Source organism: Molossus molossus, unplaced genomic scaffold (assembly GCF_014108415.1).
Source record: "Molossus molossus isolate mMolMol1 unplaced genomic scaffold, mMolMol1.p scaffold_m16_p_17, whole genome shotgun sequence".
Taxonomy (NCBI): Eukaryota; Metazoa; Chordata; class Mammalia; order Chiroptera; family Molossidae; genus Molossus; species Molossus molossus.
The window spans coordinates 285,594-303,125 of NW_023425352.1; the positions used below are offsets into that span (position 1 = coordinate 285,594).

Consider the following 17,532-nt stretch of genomic DNA (forward strand, 5'->3'; position numbering starts at 1 on the left):
CATCTCGGGGTGTTTCCCACAGGGGATCAGAGGACCTGGGAACCCCTCTTCCTGGCCCCTTGGCAGAGCTAGTCACGTGACCACACCTAATGTCAGGGGTGCGGAGAGGTCATCCTTGTGCACCTGGACGTACTGAGTGGTCCCCACCTCCGTGTCCTTCAGCCTCGTGTTCCCCCCTCCGCACTGGGAACCAGCTGGTCAAGTTCCATGAACATCCCTCCTGAGGTTTGACTGGCCTTCTATCGAACCCGGGTTCCCTTCAGGAGCGCTGCCTTCCTGTCGAGAGCGTGATGGATTTGTCTGTTTCGGTCTTAATGTCGTTTATGCTTCTCTCTTCGAAGGCTCACACGTTGTGTATGAGAGTGACCCGTAGGCACTTGACATTCTTATCGCTGTTGTCAGTTTTATATTTTAAATTGAATTTCCTAGCCCTGGCCGGCTTGGCTCAGCAGTTGGAGCGTCGGCCTGCGGTCCAGAGAGACCCGGGTTCGGTTCCCGCTAAGGGCATGTACCTCGGTTGCAGTTTGTCCCCGGCCCTGGTTGGTCATGCGGGTGGCAGCCACTCGATGTGTCCCTTTCACGTCGATGTTTCCCTCTCTCTCTCTTCCTCTCTCTCCCTCCCACTCTATCTGTGCAAAAAATGGAAAAATGTCCTCGGGTGAGGAATGAATGAATGAATGAATCAATCAATCAATCAATCAATCAATAAATAAATAAATTGAATTTCCTAGCTGATTGTTTCTTAGTGTCCAGCAAAGCAGTTGACTCTGGTATATCGATTTTTTAATGCAGAAATTTTGCTAACTCTCCTTGTAATTCTAATTCCTTATCTGTAGATTATTTGGGTTTTCTACATAGATAATTATATCACCTACAAATAATGATAGTTTTAATTTTTTCTTTCCAATTTTTAAGCCTTTTATTGAGTTCTCTTATCTCACGTCATTAGGTAGGATTGCTCACACAGTGTTCTTGGAGTGAGGACAGCAACATCCATGACTTACTGTTGGTATAAAGAGAAGGCTTTAAACATTTCACCATTAAGCATGACTTTTGGGTAGTCCCCCCCCCCCGCCCAGGTTCCTTCTATTTCTAGTTTGTTAAGAATGAATTTTAAATTTTTATGCAACTAGCATGTTGGTATTTTTCCCTTTAATGTGTCAATGCAATGCTTTATAGTAATCAACTTTTAAAACATTAACCATTGTTATACCCGGAATTAGCCCACATTAGTTAAGATGTATTCCCCCTTTTACTCGGTGATACATTTGGTTGCTAATATTCTGTTGAAGAACTTTGTAACTGTGTTTTGAGTGATACCGGTTGATAATGCTCATTTCTTGTACTACACTCGTCTGATTTTGGAATCACTGTTAGCAAACCAGACAGAAGTACAAAGAGGGCTAGAAGACCTGCAGAGGACACTAACATGCTGTTAAATTTGTGTATGAATTAGAGTTTAATTGCAATGTGGTCAGAGAATGTGGCCTGTGGAAATGACCAGTCCTTTGATCTTGAGATCCTGAGGCTTAGCACATGGTCAGTTTTCGTAAGTGGTCCACATGGCTTTAAAAGAATGTGAGTTTTAAAATTGTTGGACATAAAGTTATATCTTTTTTAAAAAAAAATGTTTTTATTGAATTTCTAGGGAGAGAGAGATGAAACATCAATGTGAGAAACACCGATCGGCTGCCTCCTGCACGTCCCCCACTGGGGACCGAGCCCACAACCCGGGCATATGTCCTGACGGGGAATCGAACCGGGACCCCTCAGTCCATGAGCGACGCTCAATCCGCTGAGCCACACCAGCCGGGCGAGTTAGTATCTTTTTTGTTCTGAGCAATAGAAAGCCATGAAATGCATTAGCTCTGATCAAACTCGTCTGGTACATTTACTTTGTTTAGTGTTTTAATTGTACCCTGATTCTTCCTCTTTCTGCCCCGCCCCCAACAACACCTCCGACCTGTGCCCAGCGACCCTGAGGCTGTCCCTCGCGTGTGCCTTGTCACCCCGGCCTCTCCGCCCGCCTAAACCATGACCTTTCCATTTGCTTCTTGCATCTGCTTCTGTGTAAGTGCCCTTGATGCTTCTGAATGTTCTTGGTTGACCTCGTCTGGGGAGGCAGCTTTTATTGCATTTGGGGCTCTAATGTGACAGTTGCTGTCTCCCTGGACCGGACGATATTACGTTGCTCTTCTCGGGGGTGAGCGGGGGGATTCGAGGCCGGCGGCCTGTCTCAGTGCCGCTGGTTCTGCCTCCCTCCCTCCGCAGGCACATTTCTCTCGTGCGGGAGTTTCTGGGCTCCGGGTCTGGGCGGGTCCCTGCGGCCTGAGATCCACTGGGCTGGTACCTCGGGTGTGTCCTGAGACCTCCTTGGCCGCTGTCTGAATGATGCTGCTTTGCCATTTGTTTCTGTTATTTTCTCCTGTGATTTGAAGCTCCAGGGAGACCGTTTTAGATTCTCACCACATTATCCGTTCACTTACCCCCTTCAGGATTTCCGTGTCTGTCTGTCTGTCTTCCAGTTCTAATTCCCTATTAAGTTTTATCTCACATACGAATCTATTGCATTAAGTTCAACTGCTCTGTTTATATTTACAGAAACTCTGCTTTGGTGTTTAAAAACCTGCTTCATTATCTTTGTACAACGCATGTCCTCGGTCATTCTTTCCCCTCCTTGTAGTTCCCCAGGGCAGGGGTTCTCCGCCTCCCCGATGCCGCGACCCTGTAACGCAGTTCCTCACGGTGTCTGTGGGCGCATCTGCCTGTGGGCGGACCCGCCTGGAGACGGATAGAGGGGAGGCGTCTCCGTTCCTAAGACCATCGGAAATATGTGTTTTCCCATCGTCTTAGGTCACCCCTGTGAAAGGTCGTTCGACCCCCAGGTTGAGAACCACTGACTGCGCTTAGACCAGTTGCCAACAACGGTCTCATACTCCGGGCCGTACGCTACCGAAGGTGCTTGCGAGTCACGTTTCCCTGGGGACACCCCAAGTCGCTCGTGTTAAACGTCTCTTCCTCTGGGTGTTCTGCTTTCTCCCAGGGCTTCACTGGGGGTATTGTGCCCTCGGGGTTGAAGTTGAATTCCTCCAGAGATGGTTCTGCTGGCTGTCTAGGAGCTCTGCCCACTCCGGGGTCACCCCCAAATTAACTGTGCTCTTACATTTGGGGGGACCACAGGAAAAGCGTGAACTGCACAGGAAGAACCTCTGGAGCCGTCTGGTGGTTATGAGCTCTCTCCACAGCTCAGAGACGGTTTCCTGCTTCCCCTGGAGGTCCCCCTTCCTCTTCTCCCCTGGCATGTTGGGGGACCCAGTACCATCTCCCCAAACTGGGTTGTCAGGCGCTCCACAGGGATGGGGGGCCCAGCGCCATCGCCCCGAGCTGAGGGCCCAAGAACCTGGCTTTAGGACCCTCTCTCAGCAGCAGCTGCATACGGACGGACGGACGAGCTGCATACGGACGGACGGACGGACGAGCTGCATACGGACGGACGGACGAGCTGCATACGGACGGACGGACGGACGAGCTGCATACGGACGGACGGACGAGCTGCATACGGACGGACGGACGGACGAGCTGCATACGGACGGACGGACGGACGAGCTGCATACGGACGGACGGACAAGCTGCATACGGACGGACAGACGAGCTGCATACGGACGGACGGACAAGCTGCATACGGACGGACGGACGAGCTGCGATGGCAGGAGGGCCCCTGGGAGACCCCCCTTCAGGGTGGAGATTCCCCGCGCGGAGGCCTGCACACCGGGGCCCGTGCAGCGCCAGGAGTGGCCGCAGGTCCGAGCTCGTGCTGCTGTCTCGGTTCCCACACTCTCACCCCCAGGACAGCGCGCGCTGCTCCCCCTGCTGCACAGATAAGGAAACTGAGGCCCGGGGGGCGGGCTCACACGGTGTGAGAGGCAGAGCTGAGGGCTCCGCGTGGCCGGTCTGTCTCAGGAACCCCAGCTCCTCAGCAGCACAGCGCCCTGCTGCCGATGGGTCGTGTGGTCCCCAAAGAATGATGATAAACGACCTGTTGTTGCTGCTGGTCTGGACACAGTCCTCCCAGACTGGGTGGGTGTCTCTGCGGCGTGGACAAGAGACGAGTCGACATGTCATTTTTGGCTCAGGCTAGAGGGTCATTTATTTGAACAGCGGACCGTTGATTAGCACCGGAAGACAGATGCGTTTCGTTTGGTCTGCACTGTATTAAATTTTTTATTTGTCGTTAATGTTTTAAAGTGGAAGCATTTTGCATAGACGTCGGGATTTCCACGTGGCAGACACCAGCTGGTGTGGCGGCGGGTGAGGGGTGCTGCGGCAGGCCGGGAGTCCCCGCTCCCCTCCCCAGCCACGAGGCTGCGTACGCGAGGCCATTTATTATCAGGGAGCCGTTGCTTTTTCAGAGAGTAAATATTTCTCGAATCTGAGTGTCTAGCAATGGTGGAGCCGTAGAAAATAGACCGAGAGGGTTTCCTATTGCAAAAAGGTTGACTCCAGCATCCAGTGACTTTTCTTATGGTCACCATCTGCCCGGTCCATGGGCCCGGCGTGGTGGCCCCTGGAGGCTCCGTCTCTCATTTACAAAGCAACTGAGGCCCCGAGAGGGATGACGACTTGCGGACGATCATTGCCCGGTGAGTGACAGAGCCGAGATGGGAACCCAGGTCCCTGGCTCCCGACAGCTGGCCCCATGGCCTCGGCTCGCATGGTCTTGTGGCGACGGCCCGACATTTCTCTCACAACACCCCAAGATCAAGGTTTATTCGACCACTCGGGTGCCCTTCTCCCTCCTGGAGAAGAAAAAACGATCTCGTCAAGCATCATGAAATGAGCACGTTGTGGGGATGACCTTCTCAGGATGATTCTGTTTCAGTGGCAGGACCGGTCCGTTTGAGGACAGTCCCTGTGATCAGCCAACGTGAAAACCGCGGAGTCTCCTGCTCCTTGGTGTCCACAGGTCCTCCACGGGTTTGAGTCGCGTGGGGAGGAAAGGCCAACCCAGGCCACTCGGGAGACAGACTTTCTTTGCAAAGGGAGCGATCGGAGAGGAGTCGGTCACCCCTCTCAGGACGTCCAGGCGGCCAGCCCCGGCCACGGGCACACGTCAGTCACGACCTGACCAGCGAGTGTGGGGCTTCGCTGCCCTCAGCACACAGCCGGGCGAGCACCGGTCACGCCGGGAGCAGGCGGGGAACCGTCCTCCTCCATCTGCTCCGTTTAGCGGCTCCAACAGAGGCTCAGCTTCTCGCAGCCAGATGGACACGTAAACGTTTACAGTCGATGCTTCCAGCCAGGAGGACCTGCCCCAGGCTGAGCCGCACGCTCCTCCCGCAGCCCCTGTGGGGGCTCCTGCCTCCCGCGTGCGGAGCCCCAGGACAGGGAGGCGTCCGCCCTCGGCCCTGGCTGGGGCAGTTTGGACTGCGTTTTTGTTGTTTGTAAAGTTAGGGAAGTGTAAGTGCATTTACCCTGATTAGAATCCTCGTCCCGGACGATGGGCACGCTGCCCCCGCTGTGAATGGTGAGTGGGCTCCCCTGGCGGTGTTTCAGGGAGCAGGGCGGTGTTTCAGGGAGAGCCGGTGCCCAGGATGACCTCCTGTCCCCCCCAGCGCACAGGTCTCACGGGCCTCGGTGTGTCCCAGGCGTGTTTCTTTGAGATGAGAAGGCAGTTGAAAAGCATTTCTTTTAAAAAGCCTCCGGCCCTGGCCGGTTTGGCTCAGCGGTTAGAGCGTCGGCCTACGGTCCAGAGAGACCCGGGTTCGGTTCCCGCTAAGGGCACGTACCTCGGTTGCAGTTTGTCCCCGGCCCTGGTTGGTCGTGTGGGTGGCAGCCACTCGATGTGTCCCTTCACGTCGATGTTTCTCTCTCTCTCTCTTCCTCTCTCTCCTTCCCACTCTATCTGTACAAAAAAATGGAAAAATATCCTCGGGTGAAGATAAAAAATAAAATAAAAAATAAATAAAAAGCCTCCGGTTTTGCTCTGGTTGTTTGCTCAATGGTTAGAGCCTCAGCCCGCAGACCCGAGTCTCGGGTTCGATTCTGGTCAAGGGCATGTTCCTCAGTTCGTCCCCGGCCCTGGTTGGGTCGTGCGGGAGGCAGCCAGTCAATGTCTCTCTCCCGTCAATGTTTCTCTCCCTCCCTCCCTCCCCCTCTACCTGAAGATAAATGGGAAAATATCCTCAGGAGAGGATTTAAAGAAAAAAAATCCTCCTATTTCTTTTCCTCCAGTTGCACCTGACTCTGAGCCTCGTGGTCCCTGGAAGGCTCCCCGGGGAGCACACCCTGTCCCACCCCAGGCTCCGGAGGGGGGCCAGGAAAACTGGGAGCCATGAATTCAGCGGGGTGGCCGGGCCTCAGCCTTCGGGACTTGGGAAGAGCGGGAGGACCAGGCTCGGAGCCGGCCGGGCCAGAGGAGGTGCCCGAAGGGCTCTGTGCCGGGTCAGCGACGACTCAGGTCTGCGTGACAGTGCGGCCACAGGCGCTGGGGAAGCCCCGCTCCTGCCGGAGCCCGGAGTCCAGCGTGGCCTTCGACAGCGTCTCTGAGTCCACCTCCTCTTCACAGACGCAGACGCTGCAGCACTGGGGGTGGGGTGGGGGGGGCCTGCGTGGGCGGGAGCACGCTGTCCTCTGCAGAGTGCAAGCCACAGTCCCGCCGCCAGAGCTGGCCAGGATCACTGTGCTGGTGGGCAGGCGGTGACCGAGGGTCTGGCCTCAGGCCACCTGCCCGGTCTCGACCTCCGAGGTGTCCGCAGCTCCTTCCGCGTCCATCTGGTGCACGTGCCCCGGGCTCGGGTGGCGTTGGCGGCTCGGACTCTGAAAGTCTGCGGAGCACTGTGCTTGGGGGACACGGGCTTCTGCTCCACACCCCTCCACTCCGTTTTCTCGTTCTGTTCATTTTTCTTCCTTTTTCTTGGTGTTAATCCTCCCCGAAGGATCTTTTCCATTGATTTTTTAGAGACAGTGGAAGGGAGGGAGGGGAGAGAGAGACAGAGACAGAAACATTGATGTCAAAGACACATCTATTGGTTGCCTCCCACTCACGCCCTGAGCAGGGCTTGGGATCAACCTGGAGCCCAGGCATGTGCCCTTGACCGGCAGTCGAACCCGTGACCCTTTGGTGCTCGGCTTGATGCTCTAACCACTGAGAACACCGGCCAGGGCTCTTAACAGAGTGTCTCGGCTCAATCCCAATGCTGTTAGAGTGCATACACATACACGCACGCATGCATGCACACACACATGTACGCCATGTGTACACGCACAAGTGCACATGTGCCAAGGCCCACCGCAAACCAGCACGGTGCCGAGCTCTGGGACCTGGCTAGAGGTATTTCAGAGCTTCCCGGGTAAAGGTGACCCCAGGTGTAGCCAGGGCCGAGGGCCGCCTTGCTCAGCCCCCCGGGGACCCACCTGAGCTCCCCAAGCGCCGCTGTGTTAAACCTGACTGGACGGAACGCTGGGGAGGCGTATGCTACCCCAATGCACTGTGACGCTGGGCTTAGCGCAGCCCTACGTGGTCATCGCGGATATGAAGAGCCGTACCGTCCGAGAGGGGAAAGGGGACTGGCGTACGGCCCCGCAGACTGACCCACAGGGTGTGTGCCGGTCCCCCTTCATGACCCTCAGCCCACAACCTCCCTCCCGCTCGCCTTCAGTCTCAGCCGCCACCAGCCTTGCTCTGTGGCACTGTTTTTCCACATGGAACTCAGTGCAGTGTGTTAAAATCAGCTGTTGGCACGTCCCGTCCTTCCACCAGACCGTGAGCCCTCGAGACAAGACAGCCTCCGATGCATCTTGTTACCCCACCGAGAGGACAGGCATGTCTGTGTGGTGCCCAGCAGAACCCACTGCACCCTGTGGAAGGAGGGGGGAGGGAGCAGAGCAGACCTCGACCGCCTGCGAACCTGCCAGGGCGCTCTCCTGGCTGAAAGTCCCTCACCTGAGTGGCCGTAGCAACAGCACGGAGCCCAGGGGTGCCCGGGTGTGCAGGACGCAGATGGTGCCGGGAGGCTCTGCGTTCCCGCGCTCACCACCTGCCGCTTCTCTCCGCAGCCGCCTTCTCGGGCCTGGGCTTCACGACCTTCTACCTGGCCGGCAAGCTGCGCTGCTTCACGGAGACCGGCCGGGGCAAGAGCTGGAGGCTGTGCGCGGCCATCCTGCCCCTGTGCTGCGCCACCATGATCGCCCTGTCTCGTCTGTGCGACTACAAGCACCACTGGCAAGGTGAGCCCCTCCCCCCTCCCGCAGGCCGGGCAGCGCAGGGCAGGCTGAGCGAGGAGCCGTTTCCAGGAAAAGGTGCCTGTGCAGGTGGTTCTGGTGGACCCTGCCCCGCCGGGCACAGAGCCGGAGCCCCTCCCCCCACGCTCAGGGCGCGCCGGCATCCTGTGTCCTGCGGGATGGTGGCCCTGGGCCCAAAGGGACTCCCCTGGGTCACGTGCCTGAGTCCTCAGACTTGGGGCCGAGCCGCGTATGGCTCTTTTCATGTCTTCCGTCCACCCTGGAGGACACTTCTCACTGTGCCTGTTTCCAAAGGAAGTGGACAGCCCGGGGGGGGGGTCAAAGCCAGGGGCACAGCCCCCTCCCCCTGTTTCCGTTCTGCAGCCCAGGGCCTTGGGGGACGCCCTTTTCCTGCCTCCCCAGTGTTTGTTCTAGTGGCCCTGGGGCAGGGCAGAGGCCAGGCGAGGGGAGCTCCTAGCTGGGTGCCTTCGCCCATCCGCTCCAGGGTCTCCTGCGCCCCCAGCCTCTCCTGCTCTTTCTGGGGCCTCAGCTCACCCTCCACCCTGCGCCCTCCCGGAGCGCATCCTCTGGGCATCGTGAGCCTCCAGCAGCGGCTGACGGGGGGGTGGGGGTGCAGGGGAAAGGGGGTGGTGCCAGGGGGGGGGGGGGGGGGGCCACAGCCGGGCCCTGGCCCTCCCGTGGTCTCTGGGTTACGTTCTGGATGAGGCACAGCTGTACCGGGAGAGGGTTGCTGAGCCAGCAGCACCAGGACAGACCCACTGCCCCTTGGATGGGCTGTTGTCCAGCCCCTTGCGGTTCCCACGGAGAGCGAGCTGTGGGCGGGGTGGGCTTCCTTCCTCCTCCTTCGGACGCGGGACAGTTCTTCCCGTCAGCTCCCAGGCTGAGCGACTGTGGGTCTGAGCCACTCTGTCCCTGAGACTCGCCACACAGGTGAGACTGGTCTTGTGCTTCAGGCTCCGTCTCTAAGGTGGGTGTTTCCCAAACAGCCGGCTCAGAGGCACCGTTTTCGGAACGCTGACTACTCTAAGCCCCGAGCCCCGGTCTTCACTCTCACTCGGACACCTGGGATCCGAGAAAGGACGAAGGGTTTCAGAACCAAGTAGATTTCTGCTCTGTCTTGAGCCTTTGTGTGGCGATTCTGTCCTGAAAACCTCCCGCAGAGGCTGGCCCCTCGGGAACACTCCTGGTCCCGTCGGTTGTGTCCCTCGTCGCCTGGCGAGGCTGCTGATGACCAGAGAATGAACAGCCAGTGCTTGGCTCTAGGGAGCCGGGGACACAGCAGCAGCTGGTGCCCCAAGGCCTGCTGGTGCGTCCGTCCAGCGGGCACAGGAAGGAGCTTGGCGCAGACGAGGGAGAACACCCACCCCCTGTGGCCGAGGGGGAGGCAGAGTGAGGCCCGTGTTCAGTGACAGACGGGGCTGCACTGGTGGGGACAGGCCAGGGGTGCCAGCCCCTGTCAGCTTGCACCCCAGACTCAGCCACGAGGGGGGTGCCTGTCCGTGGACGCTCTAGAGGGCTGTGAGTCAAGTTCCTTGTAGCTGAATCTCCCTCCGGGAGGCCGTCCGTCCCCGTCTGCGCCGGCGTCTGGACGGGGCAGGGGGCACTGTCCCTCGCAGGGGCGTTTCTGTGTCTGGAGACATCATTTTGGTTCTCACAACAGAGAGTGGCGGTCACTGCACATCTAGTGGGTAGAGGCCAGGGAAGCTGCTGAACCCCCACAGAGCACAGGGCAGCCCCTCCCCCACAGCGCGGACATACCAGGCCCGAATGTCTGCCCTGGGGTTCAAGACCCCAACCACACAGCCTCTCAGCTCTGTTGCTCTTTCCCTTACTCCCCGTTAGGGAGCCGCAGTGCTCAAGGCTCGGGACACTGTCCACGCTGTCCACTCAGCGCCCACTCACGGGGTCATCAGGGAAGCCGCAAGGTGTCCAGCGTGGAGGGGGGCAGACCCCAGGCTGACTGCCGTGTGCACGGGTGCTTGAGGCGCCGCCTGCGGGAGATGCATCAGGTGTGGCTTTGCTTTGGTGGCCTGAGCTGCCCGGCGGCCGTGGGTGGGCATCCGTCATGCTGAGAAGTCACGTGGCTTCTCCTCGTGGACTCGTTAACACTGACGTGGTGAGATTTTTACGACTGCGTTTCGGTTTCCATCTGAGCAGCCTGCCTCGTGTGGAAGCACCTCCGGGGCTGTGTTCGTGGCCGACGGCCACCATCTCACCTCTCTGTCCGCTGTCGTGGCTGCTCCCACGTCCCGTGGACTTGAAGCCTCGCTTCATTTTACTCCAGGGGACCCTCCCCTCTGCTCTCTGTGACTTTCTCTGGCCTCTCGTAAGGCTCTGTGCTCAGAATGTTTCCAGAATCCAGCTTCCTCCTCCCTGTCCAGTCCAGACCACCGTACCTGTTGCCTGGATTCTCGCCAAGTCTCCCCCTTTCCCCCTTTGCCCCTCACAGCAGCCGGAGTGAGCCTTCCTTCTGACTCCTAAGCCAGCTGTGATGCCTCAGCTAAGGGCCTCCGGCCCCCCCTGGGGCTACTGCAACGGGGGCCAGAAACTGAGCGGCTCAGCACAGGAAATGGTCCACCGGTCCGGAGGCCAGACTTCCAAAATGAAGGTGTCAGAAGGGCCACACTCCCTCCACCTCTTTCCTGCCTTCTGGCTTCTAGTAGCCCCAGACGTCGCTCCAGCCCCTGCCGGCGTCTTCACCGGTGTTTCCCGGTGTTTCCGCGGCATCGCCCTGTGTCTCTGTGTTCAGATTTTCCCCTTTTTTAAGGACACCAGTCATAGCAGATCAGAGCCCACCCGAAGGTCTCATTTAACTTGATGGCTTCTGTACGGACCCCATATCTAGACAGGGTCACTTCTGCGGGACTGGTGGTGAGCCCTTCAGCAGCTCTTTTGGGGGGACACCATTCAACCCCCAATAGGGCTTAATAAATGTGTGGTGAATGAATGAATGACTCATGCTCCTCTCTTACCTAGTATCAGTTTTTCTTTCTACAGGCTTCCCGAAAATTAACCTTATTCTCCACAAGTTCTTTCCTATTAAAAATGAACCGAGCCCTGGCCGGTTTGGCTCAGCGGTTAGAGCGTCGGCCTGCGGTCCAGAGAGACCCGGGTTCGGTTCCCGCTAAGGGCACGTACCTCGGCTGCAGTTTGTCCCCGGCCCTGGTTGGGTCGTGCGGGTGGCAACCACTCGATGTGTCCCTTTCACGTCGATGTTTCTCTCTCTTTCTCTCCCTCCCACTCAATCTGAACAAAAAATGGAAAAATGTCCTCGGATGAGGATAAAAAAAAATGAACCGAAAATTTCATTCATTCATTCAGTTGGTTGTCAGTCTGTCTGTCTGTCTCTGGTGCCCTGTGGCAGGCAGGTTCTCTGCCGCAGGTGCGGTGTTGAGGACGACGGATGTGGCGTCTGCCTCCCAGCTCAGTACCAGGTACAGCGTGTGGGCCCCGCGCTGTGCAATCCCCTAAAGAAACCCAAAGCCCCAGAAACAGGCGGCTCTGCTAGTGATTGAATAGAAGGAGCATCAGCAGTTACGTGGGGTTCTCGAGTTTGCAGAGTTGATTTTTACATGCGTATCTTGGATCGTGGAACCCAAGGCAACAAGGTCCCAGATGAAGGCAGCTCAGGGATGTGGGGCGTTGCCATGGTGACGGGGAGGGCGGTGTCCCTCCTGGGACTGGACAGCACACCCTCAGGAGCCTGTCTGCTTGCTCGCGCCGGAGCAGGTGAGCACGGCCAGCACCTCGGTGTGCAGACCCGTGGGAGGCCACGAGAAGGCCGCGGGGTCGCACCCAGTCTGCAGGGAAACATGCAGACCCAGGCTGCCTGATGCCACGTCCACCTTGCACCACCGTGGGAGCCTGTTGGGCACTGATTTCTCCCCTTTGATAGCTTTGTTGAGGTTGATGCGTAACTCATTCATGTCCCCCCCTTTCACTTGTTTTCATTTTTTTTTAATCTATTTTTATTGATTTTTTTTTTTTAAGATGGAGAGGAAGGGAGAGGGAGAGAGAGAGAAACATCGATGAGAGAGAATATTGATTGGCCTCCTCCTGTATGCCCCCCACTGGGGATCGGGCCCACAAGCTGGGCTTGTGCCCTGACTGGGAATTGAACCAGGGACCTCTCTGTGCCTGGGTCAGTGCTCAACCAGTGAGCCACACTGTCCGGGCTCATGGCCTCTCTTTTAAAGTGTATTATTCAGTGACGTTTAGTATATTCACAGCTGTGCAGCCATCACCAGTGTCTAATTCCAGACATTTCGTCACCCCCAAGAGAAGCTCATACCCCTTCTTCCCCAGCCCCTGGCAGCCACTAACCTACTTCTCTGTCTCGGGATTTGCCTGTTCTGGGCCCTGCATGTGCCTCGGATCACACACGGTGTGGCCTCTGTGGTGGGTGGTGTTGATTCTTTAGTGTATCTCGTGGGTGTTGTTCAGTTCACCAGACATTTACCGACGAGTGACTGCTGGGTGCTGGGTGCTGGGCTCTGGGCTCTGGGTGCTGAGCTCTGGGCTCTGGGCTCTGGGCTCTGGGCTCTGGGCTCTGGGTGCTGAGCTCTGGGTTCTGGGTGCTGGGCTCTGGGCTCTGGGTGCTGAGCTCTGGGCTCTGGGTGCTGGGCGCTGGGCTCTGGGTGCTGAGCTCTCTGGGTGCTGGGCGCTGGGCTCTGGGGAATGAACTGGGGGGCAGTCAAGGGCTCACCACCGAGTGACAGTCGCCCGGCGGGGCCCTGGCTCCTGCTGAGAGCTGCCACAGCCTGAAGGGATAAGAGATGGGCCTTCAGTTTCTCAAGTTGGCCACACCGCCTCCTCCTCCTTCTGCCCTGAAGACTGGGGTGCCCTCCATCCCTCCCTGCCTCCCCTTCTCACTTGCCCTGGCCACGCCTGCCCCCCTGCAAGGCTGGCCTGTGGGGGGCCCTCCCTGGAGCCGCTCTGGTCCTGACCAGCCAGGCCACGCGACGGGTGAGCTCAAGACCTGCTCTTCTCCTGCACGGCAGTCACAGCGGGCTCGCCGGCCCGCGGTCACTGGCAAGGTCTCTGAGCACGTGCGAGGCGCTGAGGCTCGGCCCCGGGCCAGACAGCACCGCTGACCCAACACCCTGCAGTGCAGGCGTGATGAATACGTCCCGTCAGCGCGGAGAAGGAACCTGCCGTACTCTGTGCGCCAGGGACTCGTGAGATCTGTGTCTCCCGCTTTGAGCCCTCCAGCCTCATGCTGCCGTGTTCGGGGTGCGGTCAGGGCCGTGTGGGTTTCCCTGACCTCTGCCTGCCTTCCCGCCAACACGCCCTGCCGGATGGAGCGTGAGTTCGTCACCAGCAACAGCCCATTTGAGGCACCTGACGACAGTCTCCCCATAAAGCAAGTCGTTACCTGGACCTTGTTCCTCACCTTGGTCGTAAACGAAGCCCCGAAGGTGACTTGGCTGAGTTCATGGCCCTGGTCGTGTCTGGGAGCAGCCCGGGCCCGAGTCACTGCTGCGCCTCGTGCTGTTGCGACGTGTCGGTGAGACAACCAGAGACGCAGAGCGGGCTGTGCAGGAGCACCTGATGACACGGGCGGGCTGGGGGGCTCCCAGGTCCCAGGTCCCAGCCTCCTTTGTTCTCTGCTTACACAGGAACAGAATACAGAAAAAACTACATTAAAAAAACAGAAAGAGCTACATTCAAAGAAAAAACTTACATTCCCCCTGGCTCCACTTCATCGGCCTCGGGGCTGATACAGACGTCTCCAGAGAAGGGGGTGGGTGGTCATTAATGTCTTCCTCTCTGTGGTCCCGCCGAGTTCCCCAAGGCCGTCATCACCCCTTATCTTCATGGTCCCTCTGGGTGTCAGTCCCAGGATTTTTAGAAAACTGCTCAGGTGTTCACGTGCGGGAATAACTGATCAGAATGGAGTTTGATTTTTTAAAATAGCCCAGTTCAGGTCCATTGACTGGGAAAACAGTGTCACACGCAACGCCGCTCCCCTGTGTGTGGCCCCGGCAGAAACCTGAGGGACACATGCCCGGATGTCCGGTGTCTTGGTCAGCGGCCACCTCATGAAACACCCCAGAAACTCGAAAGGCGTCTGTGATGCGGCTCTTTGGTCCGTTCAGTGGCTCAAGGGCTGATGTACATTATTTCAGATGCTGACAGAGATAACACCCCCGGGGGCTATTCCCTGGGGTTCGAGGAAGAACCCAACAGTAGTGGACAGAGCCCTGGCGGTCTCCTAGGCTGTGGCCACCGGCTGCTCCCCCTCTGGGGCCCGTGCTTCCGTCCCACCGGTGAGCCTGTGACCCCACTCGGGAATGCAGGGCACATAAGACTTTCCCATTTCTGGGCAGCGATGTTTCTTAAGTTCATTAGACGCTTATTCAAAAAGATGTGTCACCATGCTAGAGAGAGTCAAGAACTCCAGCCCGGCCGGTGGGGCTCAGTGGTTGAGCGTTGACCCGTGTACCAGGAGGTCGCCGGTTCAATTCCCCGTCAGGGCACATGCCCAGGTTGTGGGCCCATCCCCAGTGGGGGGCGTGCAGGAGGCGGCCAGTCGATGTTCTCTCTCATCCATGTTTCCATCTTTCTTTCCTTCTCCCTTCCTCTCTCTCTAAAAATCAATAAAGAAAAAATATTTTTTTAAAAAGACTCCACCCCGTGGGGTCACCGTGGGCACTGAAGGATGGAGGGAGACGGAGGCAGGATCCGAGTGATGCGCCCCGTGCTCAGGCCCTGCATGTGGCAGGCTCGGTGGACAAGGACCCCGGTACATTGTCATCGAAGTTGAGGCAGAGGCGGGGGTTCTGTCTGGGGGCCGGGAGACTGAGGCTCGGGTGCAGCGAGCTCCCTGGTGAGGCCGCCGTGTCTTGGCCCGAGGGGCCCTCGGCCCGGAGGGCTCTCAGATGGAGGGTGGACGTAGGTGCTGGACACCTCGCCGTGGCCGTAGAGTTCAGGACAAGCCTCTCCAAGAGGCGACACTTCTGCGTGTGGGTTATTCTGAGCGGAAGGTTTTCAAGGCTGTGCAGGCTCAGGAGAAACGTCTGCCCCTCCCTCAACTACCAGAAGAATCTGAATTGGGGGCCTCGCCCATAACGAGTTCTCACCAGAAATAACTTTTTACGACCTGACTGTGTGGCCAAGCACACGTCTAATTACCGAATGTGTGCTCTCTGCCCGCAAAGTGCTGCCCTCCCCCTGGAGTCCAAGGCGCCTCACCGCATCCTCGGCTCAGAACGTCGCGTGTGCCTTCTGTCTCCGCACCTGTCACGGACGGGGTCTCTCTCCCGTGTACGTGGGCTTCCCGTACCCGCGTGTGTAATTAAACGTGGTCATTGCCTCATATTAACCTACCTCACGTTGCTCTGTTAGACTAAGAATCTGGACGAGGAGAAGGAATGTGTCCCTTCCCCGCAGCCAGGTTCCTGGGAGCCGGGCGCCCCCCTCCCGCGTGGGGGCCGCTCACCAGGCGGAGCAGGCAGATCGTGTCTCCCCCGCTCTGCCGGGGGCCGCCACAGCCTCGCGGGCTGAGGCCCGGTAGTTAGAAAGCTTTGTGTCCAGCTGATGCTTCATTCCCACCAGCCACGCGACCTACTTTCTAAATGGACCTCGGCGGGGTTTCCGGGTGACTTGAATGCTTGGTCTCAGTAGGCTGACCCTGGGGCCCAGATCCTGGAACACGTATGGGGGGGGGGCTGCCTGTCTGACGCCCTGAGGCTGCTGATGAGGAAACCGAGGCCCAGGGAGGGGGAGGCTCACGCAAGGACACAGAACAGCGGCCAACCTCTGCATCAGTTTGTCCGTCCCCTCGGCCAGCACAGTTCTGTGAGCACAGCGCGGTTCCGGGGGTTTGGGGCACAACAGCCACAAGCAGCCCAGGTGCAGAGTTGGAGCACCAGGCTCAGGTGCCCTGTTCGCAGGGTGCGGCCTCTCTGAGCCCAGAGCACAGTGCGGCTCCCTGCCCGTGGGTGCGCCCCAGGGTGGGAGGGAGGGGAGGCGGGGGCGGCGCATCGATGGGTTGCCTCCCACATGTGCCCTGACCGGGCCAGGAACTGAACCCACAACCCTTCAGTCTGCGGGCGGACGCTTTCACCGCTGAGCCAAACCAGCCATGGCCAAGGTTATGTTGTTAGGGGAGGAGTCACGCTGCGTGAGGGTTTGGGGCAAGAACAAGCCACAGACACACAGTGCGGGTGGTGGGCATGCTGCTGTGGTGGGGTCTCGGTCAGGCCCAGTCGGATGCCCTCATTGGCACGGGCTGCCCCACGGAGGGGGGCTCTTCCCCGGCAGGTGCCCCGCCCTCCACGCTGATGAGCTCTGCAGCTTGTCAGAGGGGCTGGGCCTCTCCCCAGACCCCGAAGGTTCCTGTCTTCCCTGGGAAATGGCCTTCCGCCGGGTGGGGTGGGCGCGCTCACTGGGCTTCTGTGCAGCCGCCACACTGCAGCAGCCCCACAGGTCGTCCTCACAGGTCGTCCCCACAGGTCGTCCCCACAGGTCGTCCTCACAGGTCGTCCGAGGCTCAGGTGCTGGAATGTTCTTCCAGAGCTCAGAACCGGGGCAGCTGCCCACTGCCGCGCCGTGCGTAGCGGGGAGAGAGAAGGGAGGCAGGACCGCGTCCCGGGTTCTCGCGGTCCAGGGACGTGTGCAGCCGCCCAGGGGTCCAGCTCCGGCGGCTGGTCCCCAGGCCGGCGGCCCTCAGCACCTGGTCCTGGAGCGGGGGGCAGAGAGCCTTCCGGGGGACAGGACGGCCGCGCGGAGTGGTAACCTCTCCCTGTCTGCTCTTTCCTGCCTAGACTCCTTTGTGGGCGGGGTCATCGGGCTCATCTTCGCCTACACCTGCTACCGGCAGCACTACCCGCCCCTGGCCAACACCGCCTGTCACAAGCCCTACGTCAGCCTCCGAGCCCCGGCCTCGCTGAAGAAAGAGGAGAGGCCCGTGGACAGCGCGCCCAGCCCGCCTCCCGAGGGCATCACCGAGGGCCCCGTCTGAGCGGGCCGCGCCGACGCGGGGCGCACGCTCCACCCCGGGTCATCACCACGAGGCTTCTGCAGCCCCTTCGGGTCTCCCCAGGTGTCCTGCTTCCCGGCCCCATGGCTCCCGCCACTGTATGTGTGACTTTCACATCCTTGGCTTCGCAGCGTGGACGCGGGGACCACCTGCGGAGCGGGGCGGAAGGGGCTGGGGGGGGGGCTGCAGCCGATCCCTGTCGGGATGTTCCCTGTGGCCGCCGCCTCCTGTGTTTCCACGGTCGTGAACGATAATAAACCCTCCCATCTGGAAGACGCGGTGGCCGTCCAGTGAGGGACAGTCCTTGG

The 17,532-nt window shown here is 58.9% G+C and overlaps 1 protein-coding gene across 1 annotated transcript in view; it reads left to right on the forward strand.

The window, feature by feature from the left end:
* Nucleotides 1-17,206, forward strand: part of PLPP4 (phospholipid phosphatase 4) — a 70,239-nt gene extending 53,033 nt beyond the window's left edge. The window contains exons 6-7 of the mRNA XM_036265577.1: nucleotides 8,056-8,226; nucleotides 17,010-17,206. Coding sequence (XP_036121470.1) covers nucleotides 8,056-8,226; nucleotides 17,010-17,206 — 368 coding nt within the window. The remainder of the gene's footprint in view (nucleotides 1-8,055; nucleotides 8,227-17,009) is intronic.
* The last annotated feature ends 326 nt before the right edge of the window (nucleotides 17,207-17,532 follow it).